General features: G+C 43.7%; 1 protein-coding gene across 1 annotated transcript in view; it reads right to left on the bottom strand.

Annotated features, from left to right (window-relative positions):
- Positions 1-16040, bottom strand: part of dnah2 (dynein, axonemal, heavy chain 2) — a 462789-nt gene that overhangs the window by 111094 nt on the left and 335655 nt on the right. The window contains exons 57-58 of the mRNA XM_059975314.1: positions 14019-14179; positions 4263-4402 (exon numbers count right to left, since the gene is read on the bottom strand). Of these exons, the coding sequence (XP_059831297.1) occupies positions 4263-4402; positions 14019-14179 (301 nt within the window). The remainder of the gene's footprint in view (positions 1-4262; positions 4403-14018; positions 14180-16040) is intronic.

Raw genomic sequence — 16040 nt, 5'->3', positions numbered from 1 at the left:
AGTAATTTATAATAATTTATAAAAATAGAACAGTCAATGCAACATAGAAAATCACTCAAATCAGAGTGAATTAATCAGTCTGATGGCCCAGTGGAAGAAGTTGTCCCGGAGTTTGTTGGTCCTGGCTTTTATGCCACGGTACCAATTCCCATACGGTAACAGCAGGAAAAGATTGTGGTTGGCGTGACTTGAGTCCGCAATGATCTTTCAGGCCCTTTTTCCACACTGGTCTTTGTAAATGTTCTGAATCATGGTAAGTTCACAACTGCAGATGCGCTGGGCTGTCAACACCACTCTCTGTAGAATCCTGCGATTAATGGAGGTACGGTTCCTATACCAGGCAGTGATGCAGCTAGTCAGGATGCTCTCAATTGTGCCCCTGTAAAACATTCTTAGTATTTTGGGGCCCATACCAAACTTCCTCAACCGTCTGAGGTGAAAGAAGTGCTGTTCTGCCTTTTTCACCACACAGCTTGTGTGTACAGACCACGAGGTTCTCAGTGATGTGGATGCTGAAGAAATTGAAGCTGTTTACCCTCGCAAACCCAGATCCATTGATGTCAATACAGGTTAGCCCAACTCCATTTCTCCTCTAATCCACAACCAGCTCCTTTGTCTATGCGACATTGAGGGAGATTGTATTCTTGACCCCACTGTGTCAGAGAGATGTAGGCCACCTTGTTGTTGTTTGAGAATAAGCCAATCAATGTAGTGTCATCGGCAAATTTAATTAGAAGATTAGAGCTGTGGGTGGCGACACTGTCATGGGTATACAGGGACAAAAGGAGGGGACTTAGTACACAGCCCTGAGGGGCACCTGTGTTGAGGGTCAGAGGTGAGGGAGCCCACTTTTACCACCTGCCGATGCTCTGACAAGAAGTCCGGGATCCAGCTGAACAAGGCAGGGTCAGGCCAAGGTCTCTGAGCTTCCTGTCGAGCCTGGATGGAACTATGGTTTTAAATGCTGAACTGTAGTCCAAGAACAGCATTCTCACACAAGCATCCTTCTCCAGATGTGTCAAGACGGTATGTAGAGCAGTGGCTATTGTGTCGTCTGTTGATCGGTTGTGTCAGTAGGCGAATTGTAGTGGGTCCATTTTGGGTGGTAACAAGCTGCAGATATAATCCTTGACCAGCCTCTCAAAGTATTTGCTTTTTTTTTTTGAGGTGAGTGCGACAGGACACCAGTCGTTCAGGCATGTTACCTTGTCCCTTTGGTACAAGGACAGTGGTGGATAATTTGAAGCAGGATACTCTACACTGGGAGAGGGAGAGAGAGCAGGAAGACACTCTATACTGCAAGGCTATAATTACTGCCAAAGGTGCCTCTACTAAATACTGGCTTGAAGGGGGTGAATAATTATGCAATGAATTACTTTGTGTTTAATAACTGTAATAAATTTAGTCCAGTTTGTAGAGATATATGTTCACTTTGACACAAAAGAGTTTTTTCCTGTTGATCTGTGTCAAAAAAGCCAAATTAAAACCACTGTGATTCAGTGTTGTAAAACAATAAAACATGAAAACCTCTGGGGGAGGGGGGAATACTTTTTATAGACTCTGTAAATGGGAATCTCGGGACACAACTTTGACCAACACTGTGAAATAGGTCATATTTATTCATAGATTTACAAGGGATGGAATAGGAAAAGATCTATAAAAGTCTTAGGAGAGATCTATGACAGACAACTGTGCCTAACATCATATAAAGCAGTTGTTCCCACTATTATGGTAGTCCACCATCACCCACTTGGATCCCACGCAGTCTTACTTTGCAGACCAGCACGCCACAAGGGACCTGGTCAAAGGCCTTGTTAACTCTATGTACACTATATGAGTTACATCTATATGATGTTTATCTATATGGTCTATATGAGCTTGAGTAATGCTATTATAGCTTCAGCTGTAAGATTGGGGTTTGATTCCCACTGCTGTCTGATAGGTGTTTGTATGTTCTCCCCATGACCACGTGAGTTTCCTCCCACATTCCCGGTTAGGGTTAATAAGTTGTAAGCATGCTATGATGGCACTAGAAGTGTGGCAGCACTTGGCCCAACACAATCCCTGGTGATTTGATTCAAATGACACATTTTCCATGTTTTGTGTACATGTGACAAATAAAGCTAATCTTTAACAACCCCTTCACTCAGCATTAAATATCGTCTGTGACTTGCTGACACGGTGGCCATCATTTCCTGACCATTGGGAACTACAGCCAGAGAACGGAGAACATTGGATGGACCTTAATACATCACTCACAGAATATTACTGCAGCTGACTGGTTTGAAGCAGGAGGAACCTAGGGCAGGTAATCAGTTGTAAAGAGTGCTGGCAAAGGGCTTCACCAGCTACACGAAGACAGTTCAGCCCTGTGTTATACAACTGCAGTAGGCAGCATCTTAAGATGCTTCTTGCAATCTGGGTGACTCCGCCTGTAGCAAGTGCTACCAGCCCAGATTCAGATTTATTTACCACATGTACATCAAAACATACAATGAAAGGTGCCATATGCTTCAACAAAAATCACACATTTTCATGCCAACAAAGCAGAACTATAATGCTTGGCACAACAACACAGAACACAACAAAGTATGCCCATTTCCTTGCTCCTCTCGCGCACACACAGGCTCTGGGCCTCCAGGCTTCGGCCATCAGCTGCAACTATCACACTGCTGATTGACCTTTGGGCCTTCACCTTCAGTATCAATCCCAAGACTAGATGATGGCAGAACCCTGTAGCTCAAATTCCAAGGATGCCGACTGACTGGCCCTCATGCGTCCAGCTCACACGGACGTGCATTAGGGCAGCCCAAAACCAAGGATGATCCTTGACCAGCTTGAGGACCAGGGCTCAGGCACTGTGCTTTACCTGTAAGGCTGAGAGTTATACAGATTACATAGATTAATGGTGGCATTCTGCTGCTGTTACAGAGGCGGTATAAACTCCGCAGGCAGGTTATCAGTAAAATGAGAAATGAAGGCTAGTGTGTTACTGTAATGGTGAAGAGCAGGGAGAACAAGTCAAAGGATCCCTGATTGTTAGCACATATCACAGGGTGAGTAACAGAAACTTATGACAGATATAGAGAACTGGAATTGTTTTATTGTCATATGCACCAAGACCCAGTGAAGAACTTGCCTTGCGTAATGCTCATGCAGATCAAATCATTCCACAGTGCACTGAAGTAGAACAATAGAATGCAGGATGAAGTGTAACAGTGACACAGGAAGTGCAGTGCATGTGGAAAGGAAGGTGAAAGATCATAATGAGGTAGATCTTATTGTACAAGAAGGTCTATTCAAGGTGACAGCAGGGTAGAAGCAATCCTTGAACCCAGTGGTTGTGCTTTCAGGTTTCAGTATCTTCTGCCCAATGGAAGGGTGCGGGGTGGGGAGAAGAGAGATTGGCCGGGTGGGTGGGGACTTCCATTATGTTGGCTGCTTTACTGAGGTAGCAAGAAGTGTAGGCAGAGTCCATGGAGGGGAGGCTGGTTTCCGTGATATACTGAGCTGTGTCCACAACTCTCTGCAGTTTCTTGTAGTCACAGGCAGAGCAGTTGCTGTACCAATGTGATGTATCCAGATGGCATACTTGCTATGGTGTATTGATAAAAACTGTTTGTTATTGTACCTGCATAAAGCATTTCCTATGGCAGCTCATTCCACATAGATACCACTCTCTGGGTGAAAAATTTGCTGCTCAAGTTCCCACTAAATCTTTCCCCTCACACCTTAAACTAATACTCTCCAGTCTTGTTTCCCCAACTCTGGAAAAACACTTGAGTGTGTTCACCCTGGAGGAATTAACAATCAGAGTGCATGAGATTAAGGAAGATATGGATAGATCTGAAGGAATACACCCAGGAGTGATTAACCCCCTGGAACTCATGGAGGGTGATGGAAATATTTTAGAAATATCTACTGAGGCATTATTAAGATATTATTAGGAGAGTTGCTACAGATAGAGACTCGGTGAGGGGAAGGTTGGATGAAGTGTGATATCTGATTCGGAAAGCGAATGGGAGTAAAGCAGGCAGGAATAGCTTCACGAATGCCAAGTTCCTCCAGTCTGTTGTAAGGAATAACTTCATGCTGTGAGCTTATTAGAAACAGATCATGAAAAAAAACAGTGCCAGGATTTGAATTATAAGTCCATTGTTGATGCAGAATGGAAGTCCTCAGTATTGTAACATGACATCATCACACAGGATTCTCTACAGACTGGCCCTGAGAAAAGTATAGACCCCACCACTAGGCCTCACCTGAAGGGGTCTCCAACAGGACTCATGCACAACACCACATGCAGATTGCTTTGCACTCTTTCCAGGAAGAAATTAAAGATTCCTTCATTTGTTTCAGGAACAGATTCAGTTTTAGCTTCATTTAGAAGAGCATTTTTGATCTAGAGGTGCAGAAAAATATTAATAACCACATTAAGTTAGAGGTTAAAATACAGATATGGAATAAAATGTACACCAATACATAAATACCAGCGTAAACAGCATTATATAAAGTCCTCACAGTGCAGTGCAATGATGAGGATGGGGGGGTGGGGGAGGGGGTTAACCAGTATGGTTGATCAGATTAACTGTCTGAGGGAAGTAACTTTTAGGATAGCATGAAGCCTTTGTTTTGTTTGTTTTAATAACCCTATAGTATTTTAGAAACGTATATAGTATTTTGAAGAAGGCAGATTTCAGGGTGGGTGGTGTTTGCAATGACTTTTCCTGCCCGCTTCTCTTCCTGGACATGTACAAGTCCTGCAGGGATGGGAGACTGCAGCCAATGACCTTCCCTACGGACCTGACAGTTCTCTATAGATCTGTAATTTTGTGAAAGAGTGCTGCACAAAACCAAAGAGCAATTGCTCTTGTGAGGATGCTCTCTATGATGGCAGAGTACAAGTAATTTTTATCAGCCACCATAAGATGTAATGTTAAAATTGTACAAGGCATTGGTGAGGCCAAATTTGGAGTATCGTGTACAATTCTGGTCACCAAATTATAGGAAAGATGTCAATAAAATAGAGAGAGTACAAAGGAGATTTACTAGAATGTCACCTGGGTTTCAGAACCCAAGTTACAGAGGAAGGTTGAACAAATTAGGTCTTTATTCTTTGGAGCGTAGAAGGTTGAGGGCGGACTTGATAGAGGTATTTAAAATTATGAGGGGAATAGACAGAATTGATGCTGATAGACTTCTTCCATTGAGAGTAGGGGAGATTCAAACAAGAGGATGTGAGTTGAGAGTTAGGGGGCAAAAGTTTAGGGGTAACAGGAGGGGGAACTTCTTTACTCAGAGAGTGGTAGCTGTGTGGAATGAACTTCCAGTAGAAGTGGTAGAAGCAGGTTCGGTATTGTCATTTAAAGGAAAGGAATGGAGAGTTATGGGCTGAGTGCAGGGCAGTGGGTCTAGGTGAGAGTAAGCAATCGGCATGGACTAGAAGGGCCGAGATGGCCTGTTTCCATGCTGTAATTGTAATATGGTTATATAAGTATATCCTAATGGGATCCTGTGACAGTGATGCCCAGGAACCTGAACGTTAAAATGGTGCTAACTGTAGAGTTGTTGAAGATGAATGATCAGACTACATTTGGAGTATCAGGCACAGTTTTGATCTGCTTACCTAAAGGAGGCACTTGCATTGAGGAATAGCACTGCAGGTTCAGCAGAGTGACTCCTGGGACAGAAGGTTTAGGTAAACTAGGCCTGCAATCTCTGGACTTTAGAACAATACAAGGGACTCTCAGAGAATCCATCAATACTCCAAAAGAGTAGATGTGGGTCAAATTTTTCCCAGGACTGTATGTACAATTGCTTACAGTTTCAGCACGTGCAACAGATGATCAAGATTGAGCTAAGAAACATATTCTCCCAGAGGGTGGTCAACCTGTGTAATTCTTTACCACTGAGGTCTGGAGAGACAACATTCCTGGAGACATTTGAAAGGCATCGAGGAAGGTGGGGACAGAGGAAGAACACAGTATTAAGGTAGCAGGTCAGCTTAAACGACCTAATAAGTCCATAAAACCGTAAGATATAGGAGCAGAATTAGGCAATTTAGTCCACTGAGTCTGCTCTGTCATTTCATTATGGATCATCCAATTTTCTCTCAGCCCCAATCTCCACATATCCCTTCATGTCCTGACCAATTAAGAATCTATCAACCTATGTTTTTAATCTACAGAAAGACTTGGCCTCCACAGCTGCCGGTGGCAAAGAATCCCAGAGATTCACCACTCTCTGCTAAAGAAATTCCCCCTTATCTCCATTTCAAAAGCACACCCCTCTATTCTGAGGCTGGGTCCTCAGGTCTTGAACTCTTCCCACCATAGGAATCATCCTCTCCACATCCAGTCTATCAAGGCCTTTCACCATTCAATAGGTTACAATGAGGTCACCCCTCATTCTTCCATATTCTCATGAATACGGGCTGAAAGCCATTAAATACTCATCATGTGACAAGCCATTTAACCCTGGAATCATTTTCATGAACCTCTTTTGAACCCTCTCCAGTTTCAGTACATCCTTTCTAAGATAAGGAGCCTGAACTTGTTCACAATACTTCAAGTAAAGCCTCATCACTGCTTTGTAAAGTTTCAACATTGCATCGTTGCTTTTATATTCTAGTTCTCTTGAAATGAATGCTAATTTGTACTTGCCTTCCTCAACATAGAGAATCCTGCACAAGGACTTCCAAGTCACTTTGCACCTCAGTTTTTTGTATTTTCTCTCCATTTAGAAAATAGTTAACCCTTTCATTTCTTCCACCAAAGTGCTTGAGCATACACTTCCCAACACTATTCCATCTAACATTTCTTTGCCCATTCTCCTAATCTAAGTCCTTCTGTAGCCTCTCTACTCCTCAAAACTACCTGCCCCTCCACCTATTTTCATACTGTCTGCAAACTTTCAATAAAGCCATCAATTCCATCATCCAAATCATTGACATACAATGTAAAAAGAATCGGTTCCAGTACAGACCTCTGTGGAACACCACAAGTCACCATAGCCAACCAGAAAAGGGTCCCATTATTCCCATCCCTTAACTCCTGCCAATGTGTCACTGCTTTATCCTTGGCAGAATTGTTTCTGTAACACCTTGGGCCTGTAGCTTGTTAAGCAGCCTCACGTGCGGCACCTTATCAAAGGCCTTCTGCATATCCAGGTACACAACATCAAATAAGGTTCACAAATAGAAGAGGCAGTTGGCTCACAAATGGAGAAAGCTTGGAGACAGTGCAAGGAGGAGGACAGGCAGGTGATAGAGAAGGGACGCGCTCAGATGGACGGTTTGAGATGTGTCTATTTTAGTGCAAGGAGTATTGTGAACAAAGCAAATGAGCTTAGAGCGTGGATCAGTACTTCAAGCTATGATGTGGTGGCCAGTACAGAGACTTGGATGGCTCAGAAACAGGAATGGTTTCTTCAAGTGCCAGGTTTAGATGTTTCAGAAAGGACAGGGAGAGAGGCAAAAGAGGTGGGGGCGAGGCATTGTTTATCAGAGATAGTGTCACAGCTGCAGAAAAGGTGGACGGCATGGAGGGATTGTCTACGGAGTAACTATGGGTGGAGGTTGTGGCTAAAGGGATCAGGGGGTATGGAGAGAAAGCAGGTACAGGGTTCTGAGTTGGATGATCAGCCATGATCATACTGAATGGCGGTGCAGGCTCGAAGGGCTGAATGGCCTACTCCTGCACCTATTTTCTATGTTTCTATGTTAGGAACAGGAAGGGGTCAATAACTTTACTGGGTGTATCTTATAGGCCGCCCAATAGTAACAGGGATATCGAGGAGCAGATAGGGAAACAGATCCTGGAAAGGTGTAATAATAACAACTGTCATGATGGGAGATATTAAATTCCCAAATATCGATTGGCATCTCCCTAGAGCAAGGGGTTTGGATGGGGTGGAGTTATGTGTGTTCAGAAAGGTTTCTTGTCACAATATGTAGATACGCCTACAAGAGGAGAGGCTGTACTTGATTTGGTATTGGGAAATGAACCTGGTCAGGTGTCAGATCTCACAGTGGGAGAGCATTACGAAGATAGTGATCATAATTCTATCTCCTTTACAATAGCATTGGAGAGAGATAGGAACAGACAAGTTAGAAAAGCATTTAATTGGAGTAAGGGGAATTATGAGGCTATCAGACAGGAAACTGGAAGCTTAAATTGGAAACAGATGTTCTCAGGGAAAAGCACAGAAGAAATGTGGCAAATTTTCAGGGGATATTTGTGTGGAGTTCTGCATAGGTACGTTTTAATGAGACAGAGAAGTTATGGTAGGGTACATGAACCGTGGTGTACAAAGGCTGTAATAAGTCTAGTCAAGAAGAAAAGCTTACAAAAGGTTCAGAGAGCTAGGTAATGTTAGAAATCTAGAAGATTATAAGGCTAACAGGAAGGAGCTTAAGAAGGTAATTAGGAGAGCCAGAAGGGGCCAGGAGAAGACCTTGGTGGGCAGGATTAAGGAAACCCCAAGGCATTCTACAAGTATGTGAAGAGCAAGAGGATAAGATGTGAAAGAATAGGATCTATCACATGTAACAGTGGGAAAGTGTGTATGGAACCGGAGGAAATAGCAGAGGTACTTAATGAATACTTTACTTCAGTATTCACTATGGAAAAGGATCTTGGTGATTGCAGTAATGACTTGCAGCAGACTGAAAAGCTTGAGCATCTACATATTATGAAAGAGGACGTGCTGGAGCTTTTGGAAAGCACCAAGTTGGATAAGTCTCCGGGACTGGATGAGAGGTGACCAGTGGTGTGCCTCAGGGATCTGTTCTAGGACCCTTACTCTTTGTGATTTTTATAAGTGTCCTGGATGAGGAAGTGGAGGGATGGGTTAACAAGTTTGCTGATGACGCAAAGGTTGGAGGTGTTGTGGATAGTGTGGAGGGCTGTCAGAGGTTACAGTGGGACATTGATAGGATGCAAAACTGGGCTGAGAAGTGGCAGATCGAGTTCAACCCAGATAAGCGTGAGGTGGTTCATTTTGGTAGGTCAAATATGATGGCAGAATATAGTATTAATGGTAAGACTCTTGGCAGTGTGGAGGTTCAGAGGGATCTTGGGGTCCAAGTCCATAAGACGCTTAAAGCAACTGCGCAGATTGACGCTGTGGTTAAGAAGGCATATGGTGTATTGGCCTTCATCAATCGTGGAATTGAAAGGTAATGTTGCAGCTATATAGGACACTGGTCAGACCCCACTTGGAGTCCTGTGCTCGGTTCTGGTAGCCTATCTACAGGAAGGATGTGGAAGCCATAGAAAGGGTGCAGAGGAGATTTACAAGGATATTGCCTGGATTGGGGAGCACACCTTTTGAGAATAGTTTGAGTGAACTCAGCCTTTTCTCCTTGGAGCGACGGAGGATGAGATGACCTGATAGAGGTGTATAAGATGATGAGAGGCATTGATCACGTGGATAGTCAGAGGCTTTTTCCCAGGGCTGAAATGGTTGCCACAAGAGGACACAGGTTTAAGGTGCTGGGGAGTAGGTACAGAGGAGATGTCAGGGGTAAGTTTTTACTCAGAGAGTGGTGAGTGCATGGAATGGGGTGCCGGCAATGGTGGTGGAGGCGGATATGATAGGGTCTTTTAAGAGACTTTTGGATAGGAACATGGAGCTTAGAAAAATAGAGGGCTGTGGGGAAGTCTAGTAATTTCTAAGGTAGAGACATGTTCAGCACAGACTTGTGGGTTGAAGGGCCTGTATTGTGCTGTAGGTTTTCTATGTTTCTATAACTGGTTCTCCTTGATAAATCCTGCTTGGTATTTCTTCAAAGAATTCCCTCGAAGAAATCATGCTGCCTGTGGCCTATTCTGTCATGTGTTTCCGAGTACCCTGAGACTTCATCCTTAATACTGCAATATTTTCCGAACCACTGAAATCAGACTGGCTTATAGTTTCCTTTTTCTGCCTCTCTCCCTTCTTGAAAAGTGGAGTGACATTTGCAATTTTCCAGTCCATTCGAGAACCTAGTGATTCTTGAACAATCATTACTAACAATCTCTTCAGCCACCTCCTTCAGAACTCTGGGATGTACACCATCTGGTTCAGGTTGCTTGTGTACCTTCAGACCTTTCAGTTTCCCAGGAATCTTTTCTCTCATTATGGTAATTTCACACACTTCATGCCTCCTGACATCTGGCACTTCAACCATACTGCTGGTGCCTTCCATAGTGAAGACTGATGCAAAAATACTTATTCAGTTCATCCACCAGTTCATTGCCCTTCACTACTACCTTCCAGGATCATTTTCCTGTGGGCTGCTATCCACTCTCACCTCTCTTTTACACTTTATGTATCTGAAGAAACTTTTGGTGTCCCCTTTAATATTATTGGCTAGTGTACTTCCATTTTGCAAAATTTCCTTCTTAATGAGTTTTTTTTTGGTTGCCTTCAGTTGGTTTTTAAAAGCTTCCCAATCCTCTAACTTCCCACTAATTTTTGCTCTATTATATGCCCTCTCTTTGGCTTTTATATTGGCTTTGACTTCTCTTGTTAGCCACAGTTTTGTCATCCTTTCTTTAAAATACTTTTTCCTCTTTGGGATGTATATATTCTGTGCCTTCGAAATTGTTTCCAGAAATTCCAGTCATTGCTGCTTGCCATCATCCCTGCTAGTGTTCTTTTCCAATTAATTACATAGAAACATAGAAAACCTACGGCACAATACAGGCCCTTCAACCCACAAAGTTGTGCCACACATGTCCCTACCTTAGAAATTACTAGGCTTACCTATAGCCCTCTATTTTTCTGAGCTCCATGTCTCTTAAAGTCTCTTAAAAGACCCTATCATATCCACCTCCACCACCGTTGCCGGCAGCCCATTCCACGCACTCACCACTCTCTGAATAAAAAGCTTACCCCTGACATCTCCTCTGTACCTACTCCCAAACACCTTAAACCTGTGTCCTCTTGTAGCAACCATTTCAGCCCCGGGAAAAAGCCTTTGACTATCCACACGATCAATGCCTCTCATCATCTTATACACCTCCAACAGTTCACCTCTCATCCTCCATCACTCCAAGGATAAAAGGCCATGCTCACTTAACCTGTTCTCATAAGGCATGCTCCCCAATCCAGGCCAAATTCTCTCATGCCTCTGTAATTTCCTTTACTCCACTGTAATACTGATACATCTGTCTTTAACTTCTCCTCAAATTTCAGGGTAAATTCAATAATATTATGATCACTTTTCCCTAAGGATTCTTTTACCTTAAGCTCTCTAATCAATTCTGATTCATTGCACAACACCCGAATAGCTGATCCTCTGGTTGGCTCAGCCCTGAGCTGCTCTAAAAAGCATCTCATAGGCATTCTAGAAATTCCCCCTCCTGTAATCCAGCGGCAACCTGACTTTCCCAGTCTACCTGCATATTGAAGTCCCCCATGACTATTGCAACATTACCCTTTTGGCATGCATTTTCTCTCTCCCATTGTTACTTGTAGGCCATATACTGTTTGGAGGGGGGGGGGAGTGGTCTGTATATAACTCCCATCAGGGTCTTTTTTTACCCTTGCAGTTCCTTAGCTCTATCCACAATCAGTCAATAACATCTAACCCGATGTCACCTTTTTTTAATGATAGGACTTTTTTTTAACCAAAAGAGCAATGTTGCCCCCTCTGCCTTCCTGCCTGTCCTTTCAATACAATGTGTATTCTTGGACATTAAGCTCCCAGCTACAATCTTGCAGCCATGGTTCGGTGATGCCTATAACATCATACCTGACAATCTGCAACTGTGCTGCAAAGTTCATCTACCTTATTTCATCTACTGCGCATTTATATACATCTTCAGTCCTGTATTCACCCTATTCAATTTTGTCCACCTTTTACATTGCAACTCTTTGATTCCTAACTTCTTCTGCGGTTTTACCAACATCTGCCTCCACACCCTCTCAACTAACTGTTCTGGCACTTTGGTTCCCATCTCCCTCCCTCCATTTCCTGCTAGGATATTAGTACCTCTCCAGCTCAGGTTCTAACTGCCCCTTCTGTACAGGTCCCACCTGGAAAGGAGCCCAATGATCCAAAAATCTTGTGCTTTCCCTCCTACACCAACTCCATAGCCATGTGTTAAGCTATATAATCTTCCTAGTTCTGTTGCACACGGCAAATGTAGCAATCCTGAGATCACAACTCTGGAGGTCTTGTCTTTTAACTTAGCATCTAACATGCTGAACTCCCTGTGGAGAACCCCATCACTTGTCCTACCCACGTCATTGGTACCTACATGGACCACGACTTCTGGCTGTTCACCCTCCCACTCGATCTGATATATCCTGGAACCTGACACCCAGCAGGCAACATAGCATCTGGGAATCTTGTTCTTATCCACAGAGCTAACAAATCCTCTATCATCAGAGCATGCTCACTACCCTCCTCCCTTCTGAGTCACAGCGGCAGACTCATTACCAGAGACCCGACCACTGTGACTCTCCTCTGATAGGTCATCTGTCACGGCGGTATCCAAAATGATATATCTGTTGCTTAGGGGGATGGCCACAAAGTACTCTGCACTGGCTCCTTAACCTCTTCCTCGTTCCTGACTGTCACCTTGTGTGCAACTACCTCTCTATATGTTCTGTCTATCACCCCTTCAGCTACGTGAATGATAGAAGCTGCAGTTGGATGAACTTCTTGCAGGGTCACTGGAGGTCTCCCTGCTTTCCCACATTCTGCAAGAAGAGCATTTCACTCTACTGTCCCAGCTGAGCAGATATGAGGAAAGAAAACGAGCTTTTCCTCCCTTTGCTCTCTCTGAATGAAGCCTCTCTTCAAAATCACCACAATGACTGCCCACTCAGATGACAGCCACTGTGCTTTCCCCTGCTTTCCTTTAATTTGCTCTTACGAATCATTCCCAGACACCGGTTTGTCACTGGTCAAAGCTCTATTATGCTGCCACGACCTGCTGCTGCCTTTTATCCTCAGCCAGTGGACCTGATTGAAGTCCCCTCCTCTCCAAACATCCAATGTCCAGATTGGATGCTGGTCAAAGGTCTATTATAACTTTATATTTCTGTTACTTAGCCACCATTTTTAAGTGTATTCTGTTTATTCTTTCTCAGAAGGGTGTCCCTTCAGAACAGAGAAGAGGAGGAATCTGAGGAATTCATTGCCACAGATGGCTGTGTAGACCAAGTCATTGGATATATTTAAAGCAGAAATTGATAGGTTTTTGATTACTATGGATGTCAAAGGTTACAAGGAGAAGGCAGGAGAATAGGGTTGAGAGGAAAGTAAATCAGCAATGATCGAATGGTGGAGCAGACCTGATGGGCCGAGTAGTCTAATTCTACTCCTGTCCTATGGTCTTATAGACACAATGAAACTCCACACTGAGATGTGCAGGATCCTAAAATCCAAACATCTAGTCACTAACCAATTTATGTTAGTCTAACGTGTCTTTCTACCTGTATCCTTATTCAATGGACCATCCATCAGTTTGCACTTTCTGCTCATTACCACACGGATTTGTGTGAGTTCCTAATGTGTGTCTCCTCCACAAATACAAATGGTGTGTTGGCCTTTAATCTAAGAAGCATGGATTATATGAGGAGGAAGGTGCTGTAATTCTATGAGTTTTGAAGAGACCACATAGGATTGATTCCCGAGACATGGTCATCCTACTGGTCCAGCTCTGTTAGCTCTGTTAAATCATTGGAATTTGGCAGAATCTCACTGACGTGCAAGATTCTGGGATGGAGCAAATGTAGACATAGGCAAAGGCTAAAGGTAAGGGCTTGACATCTTTACTTCGAATCTCTAGAATTCTCTAGACTCTAAAATTCTATAATTACTATATTCAAGGTCATGATCAATAGAGTTTTGGACATTAAAAATAATCAGATGATATGGGCATGAGGTGGGCATGTGGACAAGGATCAGCTGAGATGTTGCCTCCTGCCTACGTCTCTGGTGTTAATCTCAGTGTGACATACAGGAACTCTGCATGAAGCTGGGAGGTTTAAACCAGTTTGCATGTCTATCATTCACTCACCTCATCAAGTTCATCTGCTTTAAACAAATTCGGAACTTCTCCTGAGCTCAGAATATTATTAATATCTTCCAAAAAGCTCTCTTCAACTAATTGGGTGTCCGTTAAGAGAAACATTGTTGGATTATTTTGAACTCCAGCTTCTTTGTAAATTTTCTTGAGATCTGCGAAGGTAAAGGTGAGTTCAATAAACATGAAAGCTTTTGAAGTCATATTTATTTCCCAGTTCCTCAGACTATGGGAAGTCATTCTACAGATTCATTCAGATATAAATTTCTACAGATGTACATCAGATATGACAGCAAAGACTCTAGTGAATTTCTGCAGATGAGGAGAGCTGGTTGCTTCAGTCTGGTATAGAGACACCAATGCACAGGATTGGAAAAAGCTGAAGAGGGTTGTAAACTCAGCCAGCTACATTATGGGCACTAGCCTCCCCACCATTGAAGACAAAAGGTGCAGAAGGTGGTGCCTCAAGAAGGCAGCACCAATCTTTAAGGAACCGCACCACCCAGGACATAGCCTCTTCTCATGGCTATCATCAGGGAGGAGGCACAGGATCCTGAAGACACAGAATCAATGTTTTTGTTTCTGCCTCTTCTCCTTCAGCATCAGGTTCCAAACAGTCCAAGAATTACCCTCCCTATTTTGCACTCTTCTTTCCCTACTTATTTTTAAAAATATACTTCTTATTATAATCTAGCTTTGCGTTGTACTGCTGCTGCAAAACAACAGATTCCACAACTTAAGTATGTCAGTGATAATAAACTTGATTTTAATTCTTACAAACAAGCTGGAGGAACTCAGCAGGTCGGGCAGCATCCGTTGAAATGAGCAGTCAACGTTTCGGGCCGAGACCCTTCATCAGGACTGAAGAAGGAGGGGGCAGGGGCCCTATAAAGAAGGTGGGGGGAGGGGGAAGGTGCCAGGTGAAAAACCAATCAGAGGAAAGATCAAGGGGTGGGGAGGGGAAGCAGGGAGGAATTAGGCAGGAAAGGTGAAGAAGAAATGTAAGGGGAAAGCACTATGGGTAGTAGAAGAAGGCAGAATCATGAGAGAGGTTATAGGCAGCTAGAAGAGGAGGCAGAGTGAAATTGGGATGGGGGAAGGGAGAGGGAGGGAATTACCAGAAGTTGGAGAATTCGATGTTCATACCAAAGGGCTGGAGGCTACCCAGACGGTAGATGAGGTGTTGCTCCTCCAACTGAAGTTTGGCCTCATCATGACAGTAGAGGAGGCCAAGTATGGACATATCCAAATGGGAACGTGAAGCAGAGTTGAAGTGGGTGGCAACCGGGAGATCCTGTCTGTTGTGGCGGACAGAGCAGAGGTGCTCAACGAAGCAGTCCCCCAATCTGCGTCGGGTCTCGCCGATGTAGAGGAGGCCGCACCAGGAGCTTCAGTCTGGTATAGAGACACCAATGCACAGGATGCAATAGATGCAATAGATGACCCCAGCAGACTCACAAGTGAAGTGTTGATGAAGGATTCGGCCCAAAACATTGACTGCTCATTTCAACAGATGCTGCTCGACCTGCTGAGTTCATCCAGCTTGTTTGTACGTGTTGACTTGACCACAGCATCTGCAGTGTACTTTGTGTTTGATTTTGATTCTGATGCCTATGTAAGCTCCTCCAGCTCCACAAGATAGCAAGCTAGAGACTTTCTCTTTGGAGCTAAGAAGGATGAGAGGTGACTCGAAAGAAGTGTACAAGATGATGAGAGACTTTTCCCTGAGGCAGAAATGGTTAGTACGAGTGGGCGTAATTTTAAGCAGATTGGAGGAAAGCATCGGGGTGATTTCACAGACAGTGGTGGAACACACAGCAGAGGCAGATAGATACATGAAAAGCATTTAATGACATCTTAGATAGGTACATGAATAATAGAAAAATGGAGGACTATGTAGGAGAGAAAGGTTCCACAGTCTGGACCTGAGTTCCACAGTCTCCTTGCTTAATCTTATGGATCTGTGGCATTATAAAGATGGGGAGCCCCTGGGTTAAATTGATCTTAGAGTAAGTT

This window comes from Hypanus sabinus, chromosome 7, assembly GCF_030144855.1.
Source record: "Hypanus sabinus isolate sHypSab1 chromosome 7, sHypSab1.hap1, whole genome shotgun sequence".
Classification (NCBI taxonomy): domain Eukaryota; kingdom Metazoa; phylum Chordata; class Chondrichthyes; order Myliobatiformes; family Dasyatidae; genus Hypanus; species Hypanus sabinus.
The sequence above is the reverse complement of the archived record's forward strand: the minus strand, read 5'-3'. Positions and strand labels throughout refer to the sequence as shown.